The following is a 20,370-nucleotide window of genomic DNA, read 5'->3' as shown; positions in this document are numbered from 1 at the left end:
GTATCTGCCTCAACAACCCTACCTAGCTACGCCTTCCAGCCACTCACCGCCCTCTTGGTAAAAAAAAATGGCCTGCAAATTCCTTTAATCTTTGCCCTTCTCACCCTTTAGTATTTGATGTTCCTCTCACAACCACCTTTCTGCAATGACCACATCATCATAATCCCAAGCTTCAATCCAAACTCTGGGTTTATCTGCTTTCTCCACAATGCATCTTTCATTAAAATAAACAAGCTTCAGCCCATCAGCGTCACCATATTCCTTCACCTCTCCCTGTCTGTCCTTTCTTTGAGCCTTACTGTCCTAACCTCTGCCTTCTCATCACTATCTCAATTAAACCCTTCCAAGTAGCACGAGTGAACCACCTACACAGATATTGGTCCCCCTCCAGTTCATATGCAACCAGTCCCCCTTGTGCAGGTCACCTCTGCCACATAAGAGATGCCAATGGTCTAAAAATCTGAATCCCTGCTCCCCACACCAACTCCTGAGCCACACATTCATCTATCCTGTCTTCCTATTCCTCCCTTACTAGCACGTGGCACCATGAATAATATGGAGATCACTACCCCGTTTTTGAATCATCTGCCTAACTCCATATATTCCCATTGCAGGGCCTCATCCCTTTTCCTAACCACGTAATTTGTGCCAATGTCCACAATTACTTCTGGCTGCTCGTCCTCCCCCTTGAGTCACAGGCTTCCAGTTTAAAAAAGAACTTTCCACTACCACCTTTGCTTCATGAAGCCAATTTGTTTTTGGAGCACATCTGTTTTGGAAATTGCAATGTGTTGCTCAAAAAAAAAGCAAATGTGTTCAATCCTCCATTCCAATGTAATTTAAAAGGGGTGGGGTGCTCATTACCACGAACATTGACAGGGATATGATGGACATACTTTATTTTACTGATTATGTACTAGCAGAAAGTTGATATGAAAACACTTTGTTCAATATTGTGCATTTTAAGAGTGGTACTTTCAGTCAATTTCACCAAAGCATAAATTGATCAAAGCTGAAAGCAAGTTGAGTGAAATGATGCAGAGCAAACAATTTCCTTGGTGAGGACTGGGGGGGATAATGATAGATGATAGCCTCACTAGGGTCTCCTCGATATCCCGCAGTTCCGCTCGCTCCCCCTTCCCCCATTCGTAACAGGGCAGTGTCCCTTTTGTCCTCACTTCCACCTTTGTCCTGTTTTCACACCTTACACTTCCTTATCTATGCATTTCCCTCTCCCCTAACATCTGTCTGAAGAAGGGTCTCAACTCGAAACATCACGCTATTACTCCAGCATTTTGTGTCTATCTTTGCCCTACAAGTGAAAACAGTTTGCTGTTTTCCAAGTCACTGTAAAATCAGCCAATTATGCTTCTTTGAATTGAAATCATGAATTTAAAAGAAATAAAAACTTCCTGGATCTAATGCATTATCAGATTCATTGTTAAAAAAAATACCAACCTTCTCTTGATTGGTGAGGTAGTACCTAAATTTCCAAACAAGATCTTGTTCTTCAGACGACAATAATTTAGTGGGAGGATAATTTAAAATAATCTGGAAAAAAGTATCAAGTAAAAATAGTGATTAGTAAAGTATGTTATTCTGATTCAGCTATCTTTATAAATGCATGAAGTAAATCCGAGCCATTCTTACCATTGTCAAACTTCTTACCAGGGAGAAAACAAAAATTACCGTAATACATTTACATACGGGAAAACCTACTCTTTCACTTTGGACATTATCGCGACTGAAATTACTGTCTTTGCATTAACATGTTACTGCATGATCTTCCAACTTCCATTTCCATTTCTACCAATATCCCTGTCAAGACAGGACCTGATTGAAGTCTATCAGGGCAAAAACAATCACAAAAAAAATCAACAGGTGTTAAAAACCAATACATTTTGAGAATAAAGCGAGCTTACAGGGAAGCTGTGGACAGGGAGGAATCACCTGCACAGATAGCAACCCTCTTTACAGGTGATCTCTGTAATGAGTTGCTTTCAGAATCAAAGAGTCAGAAATCGAGGTGCAGTGATGGGATAAAGCTACTAGGTCATTAGAAATGTCATAGTATTGCACAATATTTTGCAGTGTTGTACAACAGTTAATCATCTGTAGTTCTGTAGTTCCTTGTAGCACCATATTATCTATAGTCCTTATTAATATTTGAGACCTTAAGTTTACCTTAATATAGACCTCCCAACATTTGATTTTACAAATTCATAATTTTGATGTCCAAAATTCAGAGTTTTACATAATGCAATATAATGCAACTTTTCATCAAAAAAGATGCATGCACGCCAAATGCGCATACTCGTTGTGCTCCATTCATGTGTGAAAAATGATTATTTCCAACAGTCTGTAGTTCTTGGACTACATGTACAATGTCGGGCCCATCATGAGTATATTCTGCTATTTATAGAAAGGTTATTGAACAGAGATACTTTTTGCAACACAAAGAAAAAAATGTTTTGTTTTGTTTATTCTATTTTGCTTTTTCCTTACACATCCCAATTCTCTTGGTATTGAGTGAAAGAACAATGGACATAAAATGTATGACTAAGTTATGAAGAAAGAGTTGATATATGCGACTCGACTAAGCATACGGAAGGATTTCATAGCGCGAGTCTGTGACCGTGCTAACAAGGATCGCAATACAACGCATTGATATTGACCATCCGAAAAGGCGGCACGGTAGCGCAGCGGTAGAGTTGCTGCTTTACAGCGAATGCAGCGCCGGAGACTCAGGTTCGATCCTGACTACGGGTGCTGCACTGTAAGGAGTTTGTACGTTCTCCCCGTGACCTGCGTGGGTTTTCTCCGAGATCTTCGGTTTCCTCCCACACTCCAAAGACGTACAGGTATGTAGGTTAATTGGCTGGGTAAATGTAAAAATTGTCCCTAGTGGGTGTAGGATAGTGTTAATGTACGGGGATCGCTGGGCGGCATGGACTTGGTGGGCCGAAAAGGCCTGTTTCCGGCTGTATATATATGATATGATATGATAAAACAGTCGGTAATTTCGATCACTCCTATACCATCTGTCACAGCGTTTCTCAACCGTTGTTAAAGTCGCATTTGTTAAAGTCGGTTTATTGGCCACGACTCCCTGGCCTCCCTCACTCATTGGCTCGCACTCGTACAGGTCCTATTATGACATCACATGGTGAAGATCATTATGAAATTGGTTTAAAAGGTAATTTTTTTACTTTAAAATCTCTCTAACTTTAAAAATACAACGCCAATTTGAATGAAACTTGTTTTAAAGGGTCCGCAGGACAATGGTGAGTAAGGTGGGCCTAAAATTGGCACGCTATTATGTACCGTTTTGGCTGGGTATTGGGCATGGTACATACATAAACACATACACACAAACAAACCAAGAATACCCAAGAATTTTCCAAGAATATGCCGTGCGTGAATATTAAAATTACGAATATGAAATTAAACACAAAAATGACTCAAAAATGCATTTACATATGATTAGCAAGGATGTGCATTTCTGTTCTACATTGGTTCTAGTCCTGGGGAAAACAAACCCACGTATTGCAGTAATTCCGACTATAATATCATCTTGCTTATTGAAGTACATATTGAAGTACTTGTTTATTCACAAAATGCTGGAGTAATTCAGCAGGTCATGCAGCATCTCAGGAGAGAAGGAATGGGTGATGTTTCAGGTCGAGACCCTTCTTCAGACTGAAGTACTTGTTGAAGTAAATTCGCACATTAATTGATAATCAGCCCAAAAAGGTGGTAATTTGCTTTTCTGTTGTGTTTTATATTTTAACCCCGTCTTAATTAAGTATAGTTATATAATCTTGCACTTAAATTTAATATTTACTCATTACAGTTCCACCACTGATTTTCTGGCACTTTGGTTCCAGAGCTTTGCTGGTTTATCCAGCCGGCCAAGGAACTCAGCTATGGGGATAGATGTGCTGGCTCCAGCTGGGCTGAAGTTCCAGAGCCCCGGCCGCAGGTTGCAAATTCAACCCACCGATCAGCCATGGAAATCCCGATGAGGTTAAGATTGGCTGCCTTGCCCAACCTAGGTGCCACATTTTCGGGGAGACATTCAGGGTGTGGGGGATTTATCGCGGAACCTCTACCGACCTCTAGCGGCCGAATTGACAAATTGCAATTACCAACTGATTTGCCTAAATATGTGGGGCGTAATCGGAATGACGGAAATGAAATAAGAAAGCGGAAACTTTCCGGCAAATTCAAAAGGGTTGGGAGGGGTGTTAATAGTCATTTAAAACATTTCTTTGTTTTGCTAGTCTAAGCTGCAGCTAATTCTACCCCACCCAGATGGACTTAGGCCGACCCCAGTTGATAAATGTAAGAAACAGTAAGATAAATTAGTTACATTGATGGAAATGCTTTGGAGTGCAATTCACATTCTCCTAAATATAAAAAGCAAAGTCTAAAATTATATTTGTAAGGAAAACACTCGTTGCTATCTTTTCAGAGACTGTTTTCAATTTGTACTCACATTAAGTTGATCACGTGTAGCAGCGTTTGGCTTCAGATCATGATCTGAAGGTCCACTTCTCAAACTTCGAGCAAGTTTATGATGCTTACTTTCTACTAAATTCTCCTATTAAAACAATATACAACTTAGTCAATGATTTTGACAAGACATGAAGAAACAAGCATTATACATTTAACTATTTAAGCCTCCATGAACTTCATGTGAACTCTTTTGATCACCAAATTGAGATGGTAATAAAAGGAAATGAACAGTAACGTGGACATCATCAGAATGAAACATGCCGAAGACAAAAGGGCAATCACAAGTCAAGGTGTACAATGAATTTAATTAAAAAATGCATCAAAACATAAAATATCTAAAATCACAACTACAGAAAAGCATTCCTCATGCAAAAACTTCTCGTAGTCATCACAGCTGCATTATTGATCAGTGTGACATTTGAGTGCCAACGTATTGAATTCAGTTCTTTCAACGACAATGTCATTACCAATTTACTGTGTTTAAATCAAAGGACATTGCCAACAATAATGTTCATTTAAATACTGCATTTTAATGCAGTAATAATAATACCAAAGTACATCATGGGTGCCAAAATTAACATTTTACTGAGCCACATGGAGTAATAGAAAAGGTGACCAAATGCACGATCCAATAGGAAAGCTTTCAAGTGCATTGAAATTAGGGATTTCAGGAGGGGCTTTCAGAGTTTTGGATCTAGATATCTAAAGAAGCTAAAAGGTACAGATGCTGACGTTGGAACAAAGAACAGAATGCTGCAAGATCCAAATTCAGGGTCACATACCGAAACATCAACATGCAATTTTTGCCTCCATAGATACTGCTTGACCCACTGAGTTCTTCTAGCATTCTTTTTTTGTTTGTTTCAGATTTCAGTATTTGCAGTCTCTGTCATCTCTGATGCTGGAACAATCAGGGATGCTTGTGATGCAAAAAATAGTGAATCTCAGACCCTAGGGCTGCCTTGGGGGTTACGGAGAGAAGAGGGCCTGGAGAAAGTTGGAAACACGGATGAGGTAAAAGCTACTTCACTGGGAATCAACATTGGCCAGAGGGCAGAGAAACGAATGAAAATGGAGTTTGCTGCAAATTGCTAGGAATGGTAATTTGGACACCATAATGTTTATTGAAGGCAGAATGCTTGCCAGCAGAACAACAGAATCATTGAAATAAATACTGCAAATGCAAAGGAAAGTTGGCAGGGCAGATAGCATCTGTGGGGAAAGAAACAGAGCAATATTTCACGTTGACAAGTTTGAGAATGGTAAAGTCCCAGGCTGTAAATTGTTGTAGAGATAGGAGCAAGGCAGATCATGTATGTCTTAGATGTAAAATCATGCGACTTTGTTGATGAAAAGGAATTAGGGTCCAAAGCTCAGGCATTTCTCTTGATCCTATACCAAGCAGTCCAGGTCAGCTGAATAATATTTTAGGCATAAAACATCAGCAAACCCTAACCAAAAGAAGAGTTCTGTGAGCAATAGATGACCACGCAGAAAACCTGAAATCAGAAATGAATAATCCTATACTTTTACAACTCGGGACCTCAGGTTAGTGAAGAAATTATAACTGAATTGCCTTGGGGTTAGAGAGAGAGAATTGGAGGGGTCATGCTTTATTTGTAAGTCATCCTTGCGCAGGGGCCATGCTAATCTTCTCTGTATCGTTCCAATTTTAGTATATGTGCTGCCAAAGCGAGCAAAGTATGTACACAGATTGGTACTTTTACAATCAGAATTGTCTGTAAATTCCACAGATAAGGTGAGTACACCTCTTTTCCTCTCCTCAATGTGCAAGATTGTTCAAGTACATGTTTCTGCTGAACCAGTGAACAGACTGGATGGGTGATATGTTTGCTCCACAACAAACACCTTTAAAAAATTTGCAGTACCGATTCACTTCTTTTTATGTTCAAATGAGGGGATTTTCATTTGAAGAAAGAATGAACAGGATTGGTTGTTTTTCCAGAGCACAGTGACTGAGAGGGTAGATGCTGAGATTCGGCTCCCTCTGGCAGAAGAAATTAGAACTACATGGAACAGTGTCAGTATGAGATTTTGTCCATTTAAGACTGAAATAAGGTGATGGTCTTGCAATTCATAACATATTTCATTTCAGGAGGGTTTGGATGATGAAATTAATTAATTTTTCGAGGTTGAGAAAAAATGAGGATGTGAGAATGAGTAGTGAGGGTCGATTAAGAGGTGCAAAGCAGGGAGTAGAGGTAAAAAAAAAGTTGGACCCAAGGTACAGAATTAGTCTTGATATTACTGAATGGGAGGGTGGCTTCAAGTCTTACATTCTGAAGTATGAAGTATGAAGGTGCCACCGAAACACACGACAATGGTCATGTTCGGTAAATTGCATCAGGGATTGTGATAGGGCTCAGCACTGTGAGTCTTTTTTTTTACTTCTCCAGTTCTTTTAACGCCTGCACTGCTGGGGAGCAAACTGACAAAGATGCAGGTGGATGCTCCATTGGTGTCCTGGATCACCAACAACCTGACTGGACGACCACAGCCTGTCAGGCTACAGAACTGTGTCTCGGACATGGTAGTGAGCAACGCATGGGCCCCACAAGAGACGGTCCTCTCTCCCTTCCTGTTTACCATCTACACCTCAGACCAGATACAATTCGAACTCATGCCACTTGCAGAAGTTTTCAGATGACTGCAATAGTGGGCTGCATCAGTGAGGGGAGAGAAGCTGAATACAGAGGTGTATTCAATGACTTTGTTGAGTGGTATGGGCTGAATCACCTGCAGCTCAACACCGAAAAAACTAAGTAGTTAGTGGTGGACTTTAGGAGGAGAGGAACACACCTGCCTACCTAAAAGCCTCTTAAAAAGCACTATTGCATTTGCCTGTACCACCACCTCTGGCAATGGATTCTAGGCCACCACCACTCTCTGTGTAAAATACTTACTGCACATACTTCCATTAAACTTGCCCGCTCTCACCTTATACAGTGCACTCCATAATGTTTGGGACAAAGACCCATCATTTATTCATTTACCTCTGTACTCCACAATTTGAAATTTGAAATAGAAAAAAATCACATGTGGTTAAAGAGCACATTGTCAGATTATATTAAAGGCCATTTTTATACATTTTGGTTTCACCCTGCAGAAATTACAACAGTGTTTATACATAGTCCCCCCCCCCCCCCCCCCAATTTAAGGGCACCATAATGTTTGGGACACATGGCTTCAAAGGTGTTTGTAATTGCTCACGTGTGTTTAATTGCCTCCTTAATGCAGGTATACGAGAGCTCTCGGCACCTAATCTTTCCTCCAGTCTTTCCATCACCTTTGAAAACTTTTATTGCTGTTTATCAACATGAGGACCACAGTTGCAAAGAAGCCATTATAAGACTGAGAAACAAGGATAAAACTGTTAGCCAAACTGAGAAACAAGGATAAAACTGTCAGCCAAACCTTAGGCTTACCAAAATCAACTGTTTGTAACATCATTAAGAAGAAAGAGAGCACTGGTGAGCTTACTAATCGCGAAAGGAATGGCAGGCCAAGGAAGAGTTCCACAGCTGATGACAGAAGAATTCTCTCTATAATAAAGAAAAATCCCCAAACACCTGTCCGACAGATCAGAAACACTCTTCAGACTTCAGGTGTAGATTTGTCAATGACCACTGTCTGCAGAAGACTTCATGAACAGAAATACAGAGGCTACACACCAAGATGCAAACCACTGGTCAGCCGCAAAAATATGATGGCTAGGTTACAGTTTGCCAAGAAGTGCTTAAAAGAGCAACCATAGTTCTTGAAAAAGGTCTTGTGGGCAGATGAGATGAAGATTAACGTATATCAGAGTAATGGCAAGAGCAAAGTATGGGGGAGAGAAGGAATTGCCCAAGATCCAAAGCATACCACCTTATCTGTGAAACACAGTGGTGGGGGTGTTATGGCCTGGGCATGCATGGCTGCGAAGGTACTGGCTCACTTATCTCCATTGATGATACAACTGCTGATGGTAGTAGCATAATGAATTCTGAAGTGTATACACACATCTGATCTGCTCAAGTTCAAACAAATGTCTCAAAACTCATTGCAAAGGATATGCAACAAGACAATGATCCCAAACATACTGCTAAAGTAACAAAGGAGTTTTTCAAAGCTAAAAAATGGTCAATTCTTGAGTGGCCAAGTCAATCACCTAATCTGAACTCAATTGAGCATGCCTTTTATATGCTGAAGAGAAAACTGAAGGGGACTAGCCCCCAAAACAAGCAGAAGCTAAAGATGGCTGCAATACAGGCTTGGCAGAGTATCACCAGAGAAGACACCCAGCAACTGGTGATGTCCATGAATCGCAGAATTCAAGCAGTCATTGCATGCAAAGGATATGCAACAAAATACTAAACATGACTAATTTCACTTACATGACATTGCTGTGTCCCAAAAATTATGGTGCCCTGAAATGGCGGGACTATGTATAAACACTGTGGTAATTTCTACATGGTGAAAACAAAATGTATAAAAATGGCCTTTATTAAAATCTGAAAATGTGCACTTTAACCACATGATTTTTTCTATTACAAATCTCAAATTGTGGAGTACAGAGGCAAATAAATAAATGATGGGTCTTTGGCCCAAACAGTATGGAGGGCACTGTAGCTATGCCCTCTAGTGTTGGACATTTCCACCTTGGACAAATGTTTCTGACTGTCTACCCTCTCTATGCTTCTCATAATTTAGTACACTTCTTTCAAGCCTCCCGTCAAATTCTGACGTTCCAGAGAAAACGATCGAAGTCTATCCAACCTCTCCATGCTGCTGAAACCCCCTAATTCAGATAACATTCTGAAAAACCTCCTCTGCATCCTCTCCAAAGCCTCCACGTCTTTCTTGTAATGGGGCGACCAGTACTGCATGCAATATTCCACACACCCAATTGTTCAAAACGGAAAAACAAAGCATACTGGGAGCCTAAACTCTCTTACAGTTTATATTATGAGAGGTGATCTCATTGAAAGGCACAATACAGAGGTGTAGTCAACAACTTTGTTGAGTGGAGTGGGCTGAATCACCTGCAGCTCAACACCGACAAGACTAAAGTGTTAGTGGTGGACTTTAGGAGGAGAGGAACACACCTGTCCCGTCTCCATCAAGGGTGTGGATGTGCAGTTTACCAGGGAGTACAAGTACCTTGGAGTCTACCTGGACAATAAACTGGACTGGTCCAGGAGCACTGAGGCACTGTGTAATAAGGAAGAGAGCCATCTGTGCTTTCTGAGGAGTCTCCGCTCTTTCAACATCTGCAGTAAGATGCTGCAGATGTTCTATCAATCGGTGGTGGCCAGTGCCATCTTCTTCGTTGTCGTGTGCTGGAGTAGCAAGGCGAAGGCCGTGGGCGCCAACATAATTAACAAGCTCATCAGGAAGGTTGGCTCCGTCCTTGGAATGGAGTTGGATTCACTTGAGGTGGTCTTCGAGGGGAGGATGCTCCTCAAACTGCGGAGCATCTTGGACAATACAGCTCACCCCCTCCATGACACACTGGTCAACCTGAGGAGCACCTTCAGCAACAGACTGGTTCCCCAAGATGCAGCACAGAATGCCACAGGAGATCCCTTTTCCCTGCGGCTAACAACTGTACAATGCCTCCCCCTTCTGAAGTGGGGTAGACGGACTCCCCTTCCCCCCTACTCCCCAATCTTTGCATATCCCCAATCCTGGACTTTCCACTCATCACTTTAATTTCATGTTTTATGTATCTTTTTGTGTTTTATGACTGTTGGCAGACCAGTTTCCCTCCTGGGATGAATAAAGTTCTATTGTATCGTATAATATGAAAACCATTTGAACATTTTTTACCAAAAGAAAAGGCAGCACATAAATTTTGTGGGAAAACACCAATGTAATTTGAAGTTGTACATACCATTGACATTTGAGGATCTGGCACTTTGACAATCTCAGAACTTGTTAAATTTGCAGATGATTCATCACCATCCTGGTTAAAATTGCACATAAGAGATAATAAATGATCTAATTATTTTGTTAGTAGAAATGATCTAAGGCATAATATCTTCTGACATTATCAATGGAATCTTTGTGAGACATTTCATACTTCGGGCAGAAACAGGAAGTTGGACTGTTTCTTCAGTGAACAAAGGCTTAAAAAAGTAAATACACAAATTAAAAGTATACTTACTTAAAAAGAAAACAAGTATCTTTTTTAGTAATAAGTGCTTGCAATAATCCTCAACATAGTTTGAAATTGTTAAGAAGTCCATTTGCATTGCAAATGTAAACTGGAAACGGGCAACTATTGTGTTGCGAGAAACGGAAATTGGCCCTTAAAGTTCAGACATTACAACTGAAAAATTTGAGATACAGAATAAAATTCACTCTGACAGAAATTATGGGGAAAAAATAAATCAATAAACAAGATTAATATTTTTTAACTTGTGTTCCTTGATGCATGCACAATGACATGGCTTTGCATTTTTAAAAATGGCGATGCAGATTGTTTTCCAGGAATCCAATCCCTTCACCTCCATTAACATGGATGTCTTTCTCATTTAGAAACAATTTCACATATAGAATTCACTCAAGTTAAGGTATTAAACGTTACAACTCTAAAGAAAACTAAGAATGTGATGAATCAAATTCTATTCAAAGAACTAGAATGGGAAAATAAAACTGTTTGGGGTTAGAACTTGGGTAAAATCAGTGAACTATCTCACCCAAGTTTACTAAAAATGACAATAGACAATAGGTGCAGGAGTAGGTCATTCGGCCCTTCGAGCCAGCACCGCCATTCAATGTGATCATGGCTGATCATTCTCAATCAGTACTCCGTTCCTGCCCTCTCCCCATACCCCCTGACTCCGCTATCTTTAAGAGCTCTATCTAACTCTTTCTTGAAAGCATCCAGAGAAATGGCCTCCACTGCCTTCTGAGGCAGAGAATTCCACAGATTTACAACTCTGACTGAAAACGTTTTTCCTCATTTCCATTCTAAATGGCCTACCCCTTATTCTTAAACTGTGGCCCCTGGTTCTGGACTCCCCCAACATTGGGAACATATATCCTGCCTCTAGCGTGTCCAATCCCTTAATAATCTTATATGTTTCAATAAGATCCCCTCTTATCCTTCTAAATTCCAGTATACAAGCCCAGTCACTCCAGTCTTTCAACATACGACAGTCCCACCATTCCGGGAATTAACCTTGTGAACCTACGCTGCACTCCCTCAATAGCAAGAATGTCCTTCCTCAAAATTGAAGACCAAAACTGCACACAGTACTCCAGGTGTGGTCTCACTAGGGCCCTGTACAACTGCAGAAGGACCTCTTTGCTCCTATACTCAACTCCTCTTGTCATGAGGGCCAACATGCCATTAGCTTTCTTCACTGCCTGCTGTACCTGCATGCTTGTAATCTTATCACGAAGAAACAATTACATTCTGGTCTTAACTTAAAATAAAAACCACAAAATTAATTCAGGCATGTCTATTTACTACATGTTTATGTACTACAAAATCACCTGTACCATAATAGTATTGGAAAATGACAAACCTTTTCATAATAAACAATACCGTATTCTTTGTCTTCAGATTTAACACGTGGAAATTCAACCATGAGATACATAAAATTAGAGCTTCTCTTTTCACTCTGCAACAGAAACGGGATGCATGATGTAGCAAAGGTCAACTTACCAAAACAAAAATACACTAAGAAGTTATGCTACTATTACATTGACACAAAAAAAACAAAAAGCTTTAGGATAGAAACATTATTAAGCAGGTACTGGAAAAAAGGAAGCCAAAAGTTAATTCACACGGGTAAAACTCCAGCCAGCTTACCTCATTTATCATCTCTATCTCTCGAAAAGTAAGCCGGTCCAACCAATCAACCTTCACCATGTGACCTTGACGATGTGCTTTGGTAAGCTTTAAGAAAAGCAAACTAAAATCAGCTAGCTTACAAACAAAATGTTCTATGAAAAATTGGAAAGTTCATTTCAACTAATCATTTTGGACAAGTTAAAAAAACTATGAGCAAAGCAGCAACAAACAACTGCTTATCTGACGACTGCAGAGCTCCAGCGTCCATTATCAACAGGTCCACAGAATATTTGCCAAAGTTCATCATTTAATTGACCCCTAATGGTTTGCCGATTTATAATTAACTGGTCCAGTTATTTATCTTGTAATCATTAAAGTGGGAGTCACAATAGCATTGCATCACGGACCTTGCTCTCAGATTTATAGATTGCATTACACAGCCGCCATAGTTTATTGCCGTGGCTTTACCTGGACCTTTGAATGTGCAGAGTTAGCGATGCTTATACTGGACTAATTTTATTTCTAATGCTCGCTAAGTATAGACAGCACATTCAATATTTTCTCAACGTTAATAACATCCTTGTTTGGTTTTGTCACCAGATCGTGTTTCTATGCACATTCCTTGAATCAAAAGTAATTGAATTGAATTGCTGGAAACAGGCCCTTCGGTCCAAGTCGACCAACAATAGCCCCTGGTATCTAGAAAAGAACTAGTGTAAAGATCGACACAGGCTCAATGGGCCGAAGGGCCTGCTTCCACAGTGTATTGCTAAAACTAGAACTAAACCCAGAGGAAACCCAAGCAGTCACAGAGGACATGCAAAGTCCATTCAGACAGCACCCGAGGCAAGAACGAACACAGGTCTCTAACTCTGTTAGGCGTTTTTTTAGGCGACTGCCGGCGACTGCAATAGTCGTAGCAGTTCGCCGAAAAAACGGCGACTGGACCCCCCCTACGACAATGTCTACAACAAGCTACAACAACCTACCACCTAGTCGACGTCAAGCCACGGCAAGCTATCGACAACCGGCGACCCAATCATCGCGACTTAGGACGTCCACCTATGACCGCACCTACGACAACCTGCGACCACACAGGCAGCAACCTACGACAACTGAAGTCAACCTACGTCTACCCGCGGCAAGCTACGACCGTGTCGGCGACAACTGAAGACAATTCATGTCATTTTGGCCTCCGGATTTGACGTCGGTACCTGTCGACGATTGACATAGGTAGTCACCAATGGAATTCAACGAAGACAGCACCGGCGACAACCTACGTCACCTGGCGACAACCTACGACAGCACCTACATCAGGAGACGTCAAACAACGATCATTGGCGTCACACCAACAGTCGCCAACAATGTTTAAACATTTCAAAATCCAGCGGCGACCAGAAAAACGCTACAACTCTTTGGAGACTACTCACGACCATACAGGCAACACCCCGGCGACCGTGTGGCGACAGCCTAGTCGCCTGTAGTCGCCTAAAAAATCGCCTAAGTGGGACAGAGGTTTAAACTTCCTTCCAAACGATCTATAGCTTGAATAAATTTCAAATGTCTTCAATTTTACAGAATTACATGGGTTTGCCACTCTTTGGGGGTAAAGAAATTTCTCCTCATTTGAGTCTTATTCCATTTCCTCAGGCTGTGGGCCCCAATTCCAGACTAACACAGCATCAGGTATATCCTTCCTGCATCTAAACTAGCCTGCAGGGATTTCATACATTTCGTTGAGAGTTACAACATAACTCCAACTCTTATATTTTCCCTGCCCCAACCACTGAAGGCAAACGTGTCTACGAACCTGTGTGACCACTTTCAGGGATTTTCTTTTATAGAGACACAGCATGGAAACAGGCCCTTTGGCCCACCAAGGCTGCGATAACCGATGATCACCATCACCTATTCCTTTTCCTGACCCGCTGAGTTACTCCAGCGTTTTTTACACTAGTTTGATCCTACACACAAGGGAAAATTTCCAGAAGTCAATTAACCTACAAACTACACGTCTGTGGAATATGGGAGGAAACTGGCACACACAGAGAAAACCCACAGTCACAGGGAGAAATTACAAATTCCCCACAGCACCCGTAGTCAGGATCAAACCCAGATCTCTGGTGTTTTACGGCAGCAACTCTACCGTTGTGCCACTGTGCCACCCTAAGTCTCTCTGTCCATGAACATTTCTTTGCACCCTGATATTTTTTATACATGGCCTACCCCTGGTTGACTTCCAAAAATGCATCACCTTGCACTTGTCAGGATTAAATTCCATAAATTATCCCACCATGTCCTTGCTGACCTTTTTTCTCCATCTGCACTAATCCCATTTGAATCATATTCTTCTATGGTTTGCCTGCATGTGGCTGTTTAATTCAAAATTAATTTGCTTACGTTAATAGGGTAAAGCAGCATTTGTGGAAAGAGAATCAAATTAACGTTTCAGGTTGTTGATCCATCAGATAGGTTTGAGGTTTAAATGCATGTGTGGAGAAACAAAATATAAAGAGATAGAAGGACTGACATTCAAATTTCCTCGTCCCCTCCCTCTGTCCTATTGATTTGAAATACTAACTACCCAGAACTCCCAAGATACTTGACAGTATTGTCTCCAATGATAACTTTCTGACATCACACTTCTGTAAGAAAACATAACAGTGGACATAACCATGCATTTACCGCTGGATATTAATTAGGCACATCCTGTGAAGCACTTCACAAAAAGTATAAATCCAGACCATTATTAATCTTCATTAAACTGCCATTACCATTGAACTTCAGTGTTTCTGCTTTAAATTTATTAACGCACGAGGCAATACCATAGAGGACACCACTTTTCAAAAATCCAGCTCAAAAGTCAAATTCATTGCTCCAGCAAATAACATCCATAAAAATAAGGGAAACTGCATTTTCTGGTCTTTTTAATGTACACACTTTCAATATCTATAGCCTGAGGTTTTGTTTTTTAATTCATTCTCAACATCAGAATGCTTGTACCACTGCATATTGTTCGGGTCGCATTACAGGGAAGATGTATTCAATTTTAACATTTTGTTAGGAATAGAACATTTCACTTGTGAGAAGAGTTCACATGTTCACAAATTATAGTAGTAGATTTAAGCCATTTGGGCCATCGAGTCCACTCCGCCATTCAATCATGGCTGATCTATGCCTCCTAATCCCATAACCCTTCTAAACAAGAGATTGGATAAGCTACTATGGATTTCTTTGAGGCAGAGGAAGCCTCGTGAGACTTAATTGTGGTGTATACGATTACTTTGCAGAGCAGAGCAGTCAATAACCAGAAGCATACTTTGAAAATGGGAAATGACAGACATTTTACATCCAGAGAGTGGTAGGTAAAATGAAAAACAATACCTAAAAGATGACATAGGAAGAATCTTTCATCATATTTTTGTGCCCCGAATGCAATGACCTGTGGGACAATGGGCCTAGTGCTGCAACATTATTTACAATGATGTTTAGATTCATGAGGATGTTGTCAGGACTTGAGGGTCTGAGTTATAAGGAGAGGTTGGACAGGCTAAGATTTTATTCCTTCGAGGTCAGAAGGCTGAGGGGCGATCTCATAAGAGATGTATAAAATCACGAGGGAAATAAATAAGATGAATGCACAGACTTTTATCAAGAGTAGGGGAATCAAGAACCAAAGGACGTAGATTTATGGTGAAAGGGGAAAAGCTTAATAGGAACTAGAGGGGCAACTTTTTCACACAGAAGGCAACAGCTAAATGGATTGATATGCTAGAGGAGATAGTTGAGGCAAGTACTATATTAACATTTAACAGACATTTGGACAGGTACACGGATAGGAAAGGTTTGGAAGAGAACAGGCCAAACGTAGGCATGTGAGACAAGCGTAGAAAGGACATCTTGATCGGCTTGGACAAGTTTGGCCAAAGGGCTTGTTTCCATGCTGTATGACTGTGCCTGACAGAAGATGGAGGAAGACAGGGTGACCGAAGTGAAAAAGGTCCTTGGGTTGGCTGCTTTCATAGGGTAGAGTGAAGTGTAGACGGAGTCGGCGGTGGGGAGAATGGTCTGTGTGATGGACTGGGCTTCATCCACAACTCTGGAAGTTATTGTGATCTTGAGCTGTTCCCAAACCACGCTGTGATGCATCCCTATAAGATGCTTTCTTCTGTGCCTCTGTAGAAGTTGGTAAGAGTACAGATGCTCCCCGACTTACAATGTTTCGACTTACGATATTTCGACTTTACGATGGTGCAAACGCTGGGCAATGGCAGCGAGCCGCAGCTCGCTTCCAGCCACGTGATCAGGTGTATTAAATGCATTTCGGCTTACGATATTGTCAGTTTACGATGGGTTTCTTGGAACGTAACCCCATCATAGGTTGAGGAGCATCTGTAGTGGAAAACATCCTCAGTTTTCTGAGGAAGTAGAGACGTTGATGCGCTTTTTTAGGTGCAGCTGATACTCTCAATTCGGCTTCCTTTACAATGGTGAGAACAAGCCTAAACTCATGTTCATGGGATAAGAGCAGAATTAGGCCATTCGGTCCATCAAGTCTACTCCGCCATTCAATCATGGCTGATCTATCTTCCCCTCTTAACCCCATTCTCCTGCCTTCTCCCTTAAAAAAGACCAGTGACGGCCTCCACAGCTTTCTGTGGCAATGAATTCCACAGATTCACCACCCTCTGACTAAAGAAATTTCTCCTCATCTCCTTCCGAAAGAAATATCCTTTAATTCTGAGGCTATGACCTCTGGTCCTTGACTCTCACTCTAGTGGAAACATCCTTTCTACATCCACTCTATCAGACCTTCCACTATTCTGTACGTTTCAATGAGGTTCCCCCCTCGTTCTTCTAAACTCCAGCGAGTAGAGGCCTAGTTCCGTCAAACGCTCATCATATGTTAACCCACTCATTCTCGTAATCCTTCTCTGGACCCTCTCCAGCGCATCCTCCCTCAGATATGGTGCCCAAACTAGGGGACTGCTTTGTCCAACACCTGCGCTCTGTTCGCCTGGAGCACCTGATAGCTCGTCACTTCAATTCCCCTTCCCACACCAACCATTCTGTTCTTGCCGTCCTCCATTGCCAGAGTGAGGCCACATGTAAATTGGAAAAAAACACCACTTGTTTGCTACTTGGGTAGCTACAGCCTAATGACATGAACATTGATTTCTCCAATTTCAGATACACCACAACACCCCCCCCCCCCCCCACACTTCCCACCCCCCCCCCACACTTCCCACTATCCCCTCCGCCCCACACTTCCCACCACCCCCCCGCCCCACACTTCCCACTATCCCCCCCCCACACTTCCCACCACACCCCCCCCGCCCCACACTTTCCACCATCCCCCCACCGCTCGTGCATACCTTTCTTTCCATTGCCCTGTTCTCATCACACAGTTCCTTTCCTCTCTTCCTTCTGTTTCTCTCCTACCCCTCCCTACTCTAGGTCGTCAACTTTTCTTCCATTCCCACCCACCCACCCACCCCGTTTCCTTCTGCCCACCATCCCTCCCTCTGGGTCTACGTTTCACTCCATGCCTTTCTTGTCAGATTCCATCATCAGCAAGGTTGTCTTCTCCACTTATAACCTGCTATCTCGTGATCTATCTCCAGCTTCTCTCCCCTACCTGATTCATCTGCCAATCCCAATCTATTTACTTGGATTCACCTATTACCTACTAGCTCTCACCCCACACCTTCCCCTCACCTCTTTCCATCAGCTATCTGTCCTCAACTCCATCAATCTGAAGATGGGGTTCTGACCCACTATGCCGCTTGATCATTTCCCTCTACAGATGCTACCTGACCCACTAAGTTCCTCCACCAGTTTGTTTTTACGCAATCCTTCAGTGTTTTATGCAAGTGCATAGTCTCCTACACCAGCACAGAGAGCTTGTAGAAAGAAATTAACATGAATGCAAAGCACGTTCGTGGCTGCCCCCATGATCCTTCCATTTATGCCACCTCTTTCTGACCATGATTAAACCACCTTACTCAAACAGCATTGTGCTGATTTTAAGCCTGAATCTCCTCACAGCACCATACTCCTAACCTCAATTTTATAAACTAATTTCCTGCCTCAATCCATCCGACATTTGATGCAGACCTGACTTTATAATTAATACTTATCTGAATCAAACTGTTATTGTCTGTCAGTTAGTAACAGCCAAAGCAAATGTCCCTGGTTGCAAAAATGCAAATATTACTCAATGGAATAGTGAAAAATGTCAGTTCTCAATCATTCTCGACACAATTCTCTCTGCCATTGATGCAGTATCACGTCAGCAGTTAAGATTACACTGTAAACCCAGACTTCTACAGAATTCAATAAGAGAAAGAATGGGCATTATTTAAGCATTCACTTATGCTCAGCTGCTAGTAAACTTTCAAATGATGGACCAGTTTTCCCAATGAATGGCTAACACACTGTAGCATCACACACAAAATATCAGTTTAATCTTCATAACTAAAGCTGTAATAGTATAGAATCAAATAATTAGTATTCTCAACTATTATGCAATGTACCCTTGAAGCACAAGATGAGGAAATCAAAGTAAAGAACTGAAGAATGCTTTTCTGTTACAAGCAGTCCATTTAAATAAAAACTTTTATTCTGAAGCAATCTTATGCTTGCAAATTCTCAAATCATATTTCCAACTTCAAGGGAAATAACTAATAGAAAGTAAATAGCCCAAATATAAAGTAATTTATGTATCAAAGATTATACAGAACAACTTCCCATTCCATGAGCTTCCGCCATCCCTAGCTCGTAAAAATATTACATTTATCCCAGTCCCATGTATCTACATTACACAAGTTTGAAATTTTACTTGGTTTATTTCATTTGGTTTATTGTTGTCACATGTACCAAGATACAATGAAAAACATTGTTTGCATGCTATCCAGTCCAGAAGTTATTTATAAAGCAACAAATAACTGCATAGAACAATAAACTGGATTTATTTCCAATTGGGATGCAACTAGTTTCTAATGAGTGCAATAAAAGAGATACTCAATTTAATATTGTCAGTAGATTGACACAGAAAGCTGGAGTAACTCAGCGGGACAGGCAGCATCTCTGGAGAGAAGGAATGGGTGACATTTCGGGTCGAGACCCTTCTTCAGACTGGTTAGGGATAAGGGAAACTAGAGATAAAGACGATGATGTGGAGAGATAAAGAACAATGAATAAAAGATATGCAAAAAAGTAACGATGATAAAGAAAACAAGCCATTGTTAGCTGTTTGTAGGGTGAAAACGAGAAGCTAGTGCCACTTGGATGGGGGAGGGATAGAGAGGGAATCCCGTGGCTACATGAAGTGTGAGAAATCAATATTCATACCATTGGGCTGTAAACTGTCCAAGCGAAATATAAAATGCTGTTCCCCAAATTTGGGTTTAGCCTCACTGGCAATGGAGACCTAGGGAGAAAGGTCTGTGTAGGAATGGGAAGGAGAATTAAAGTGTCCAGCAACCAGGAGATCAGGTTGGTTCAGGCGGGCTGAGCAAAGGTGTTTCGCGAAATGATCGCCCAGCCTACATTTGGTCTCGCCAATGTTTAAGAGTCCACATCTTGAACAACGGATACCGCAGATGAGATTGGAGGAGGTGCAGGTGAACCTCTGCCTCACCTGGACAGAGTCGAGAGCGGACTTATAGCAACAGGTGTTGCATCTTCTGCGGTTGCAGGGGTAGGTACCTGGGGAGGGGGTGGTTTGGGTGGGAAGGGATGAGTTAACCAGGGAGTTGCAGAGGGAACGGTCTCTGCGAAGGTGGAAAGGGGTGGAGATGGGAAAATGTGGCTAGAAATTGTTAATAATTTCTTTGTTTAAAAATCTCAGACCATAACTCAACAGCAGGATTCTTAGCTGTATACGGCTATTTCCATTGGTGATAACTGAATATTTTAATTTCCAAAAATAATCTGCAGCAGGCAATAAGTTGCCATCAATCAAAATTTTAACATGAAGGTGTAAGTTCCATTACAACTTGTTTTAACAAAATAGCTTGTTTAAGTATGGGTAGTTTGCCAAT

The 20,370-nt window shown here is 41.4% G+C and overlaps 1 protein-coding gene and 1 non-coding gene across 2 annotated transcripts in view; both read right to left on the bottom strand.

Moving 5' to 3' along the window:
* The window catches only part of pik3c3 (phosphatidylinositol 3-kinase, catalytic subunit type 3), an 88,148-nt gene that overhangs the window by 54,988 nt on the left and 12,790 nt on the right, over nucleotides 1-20,370 (bottom strand). Inside the window, exons 5-9 of the mRNA XM_078396058.1 lie at nucleotides 12,344-12,430; nucleotides 12,057-12,152; nucleotides 10,415-10,486; nucleotides 4,499-4,603; nucleotides 1,459-1,551 (exon numbers count right to left, since the gene is read on the bottom strand). Coding sequence (XP_078252184.1) covers nucleotides 1,459-1,551; nucleotides 4,499-4,603; nucleotides 10,415-10,486; nucleotides 12,057-12,152; nucleotides 12,344-12,430 — 453 coding nt within the window. The remainder of the gene's footprint in view (nucleotides 1-1,458; nucleotides 1,552-4,498; nucleotides 4,604-10,414; nucleotides 10,487-12,056; nucleotides 12,153-12,343; nucleotides 12,431-20,370) is intronic.
* LOC144601231 (U6 spliceosomal RNA) lies at nucleotides 6,112-6,218 on the bottom strand. The gene has a single exon (XR_013548272.1). It is a non-coding gene; the product is annotated as a U6 spliceosomal RNA (small nuclear RNA).

The sequence above is a fragment of the Rhinoraja longicauda genome, chromosome 1 (genome assembly GCF_053455715.1).
Source record: "Rhinoraja longicauda isolate Sanriku21f chromosome 1, sRhiLon1.1, whole genome shotgun sequence".
NCBI classification, from domain to species: Eukaryota; Metazoa; Chordata; class Chondrichthyes; order Rajiformes; family Arhynchobatidae; genus Rhinoraja; species Rhinoraja longicauda.
Note: the sequence above shows the minus strand (reverse complement) of the source record. Positions and strands in the feature narration are given on the sequence as shown.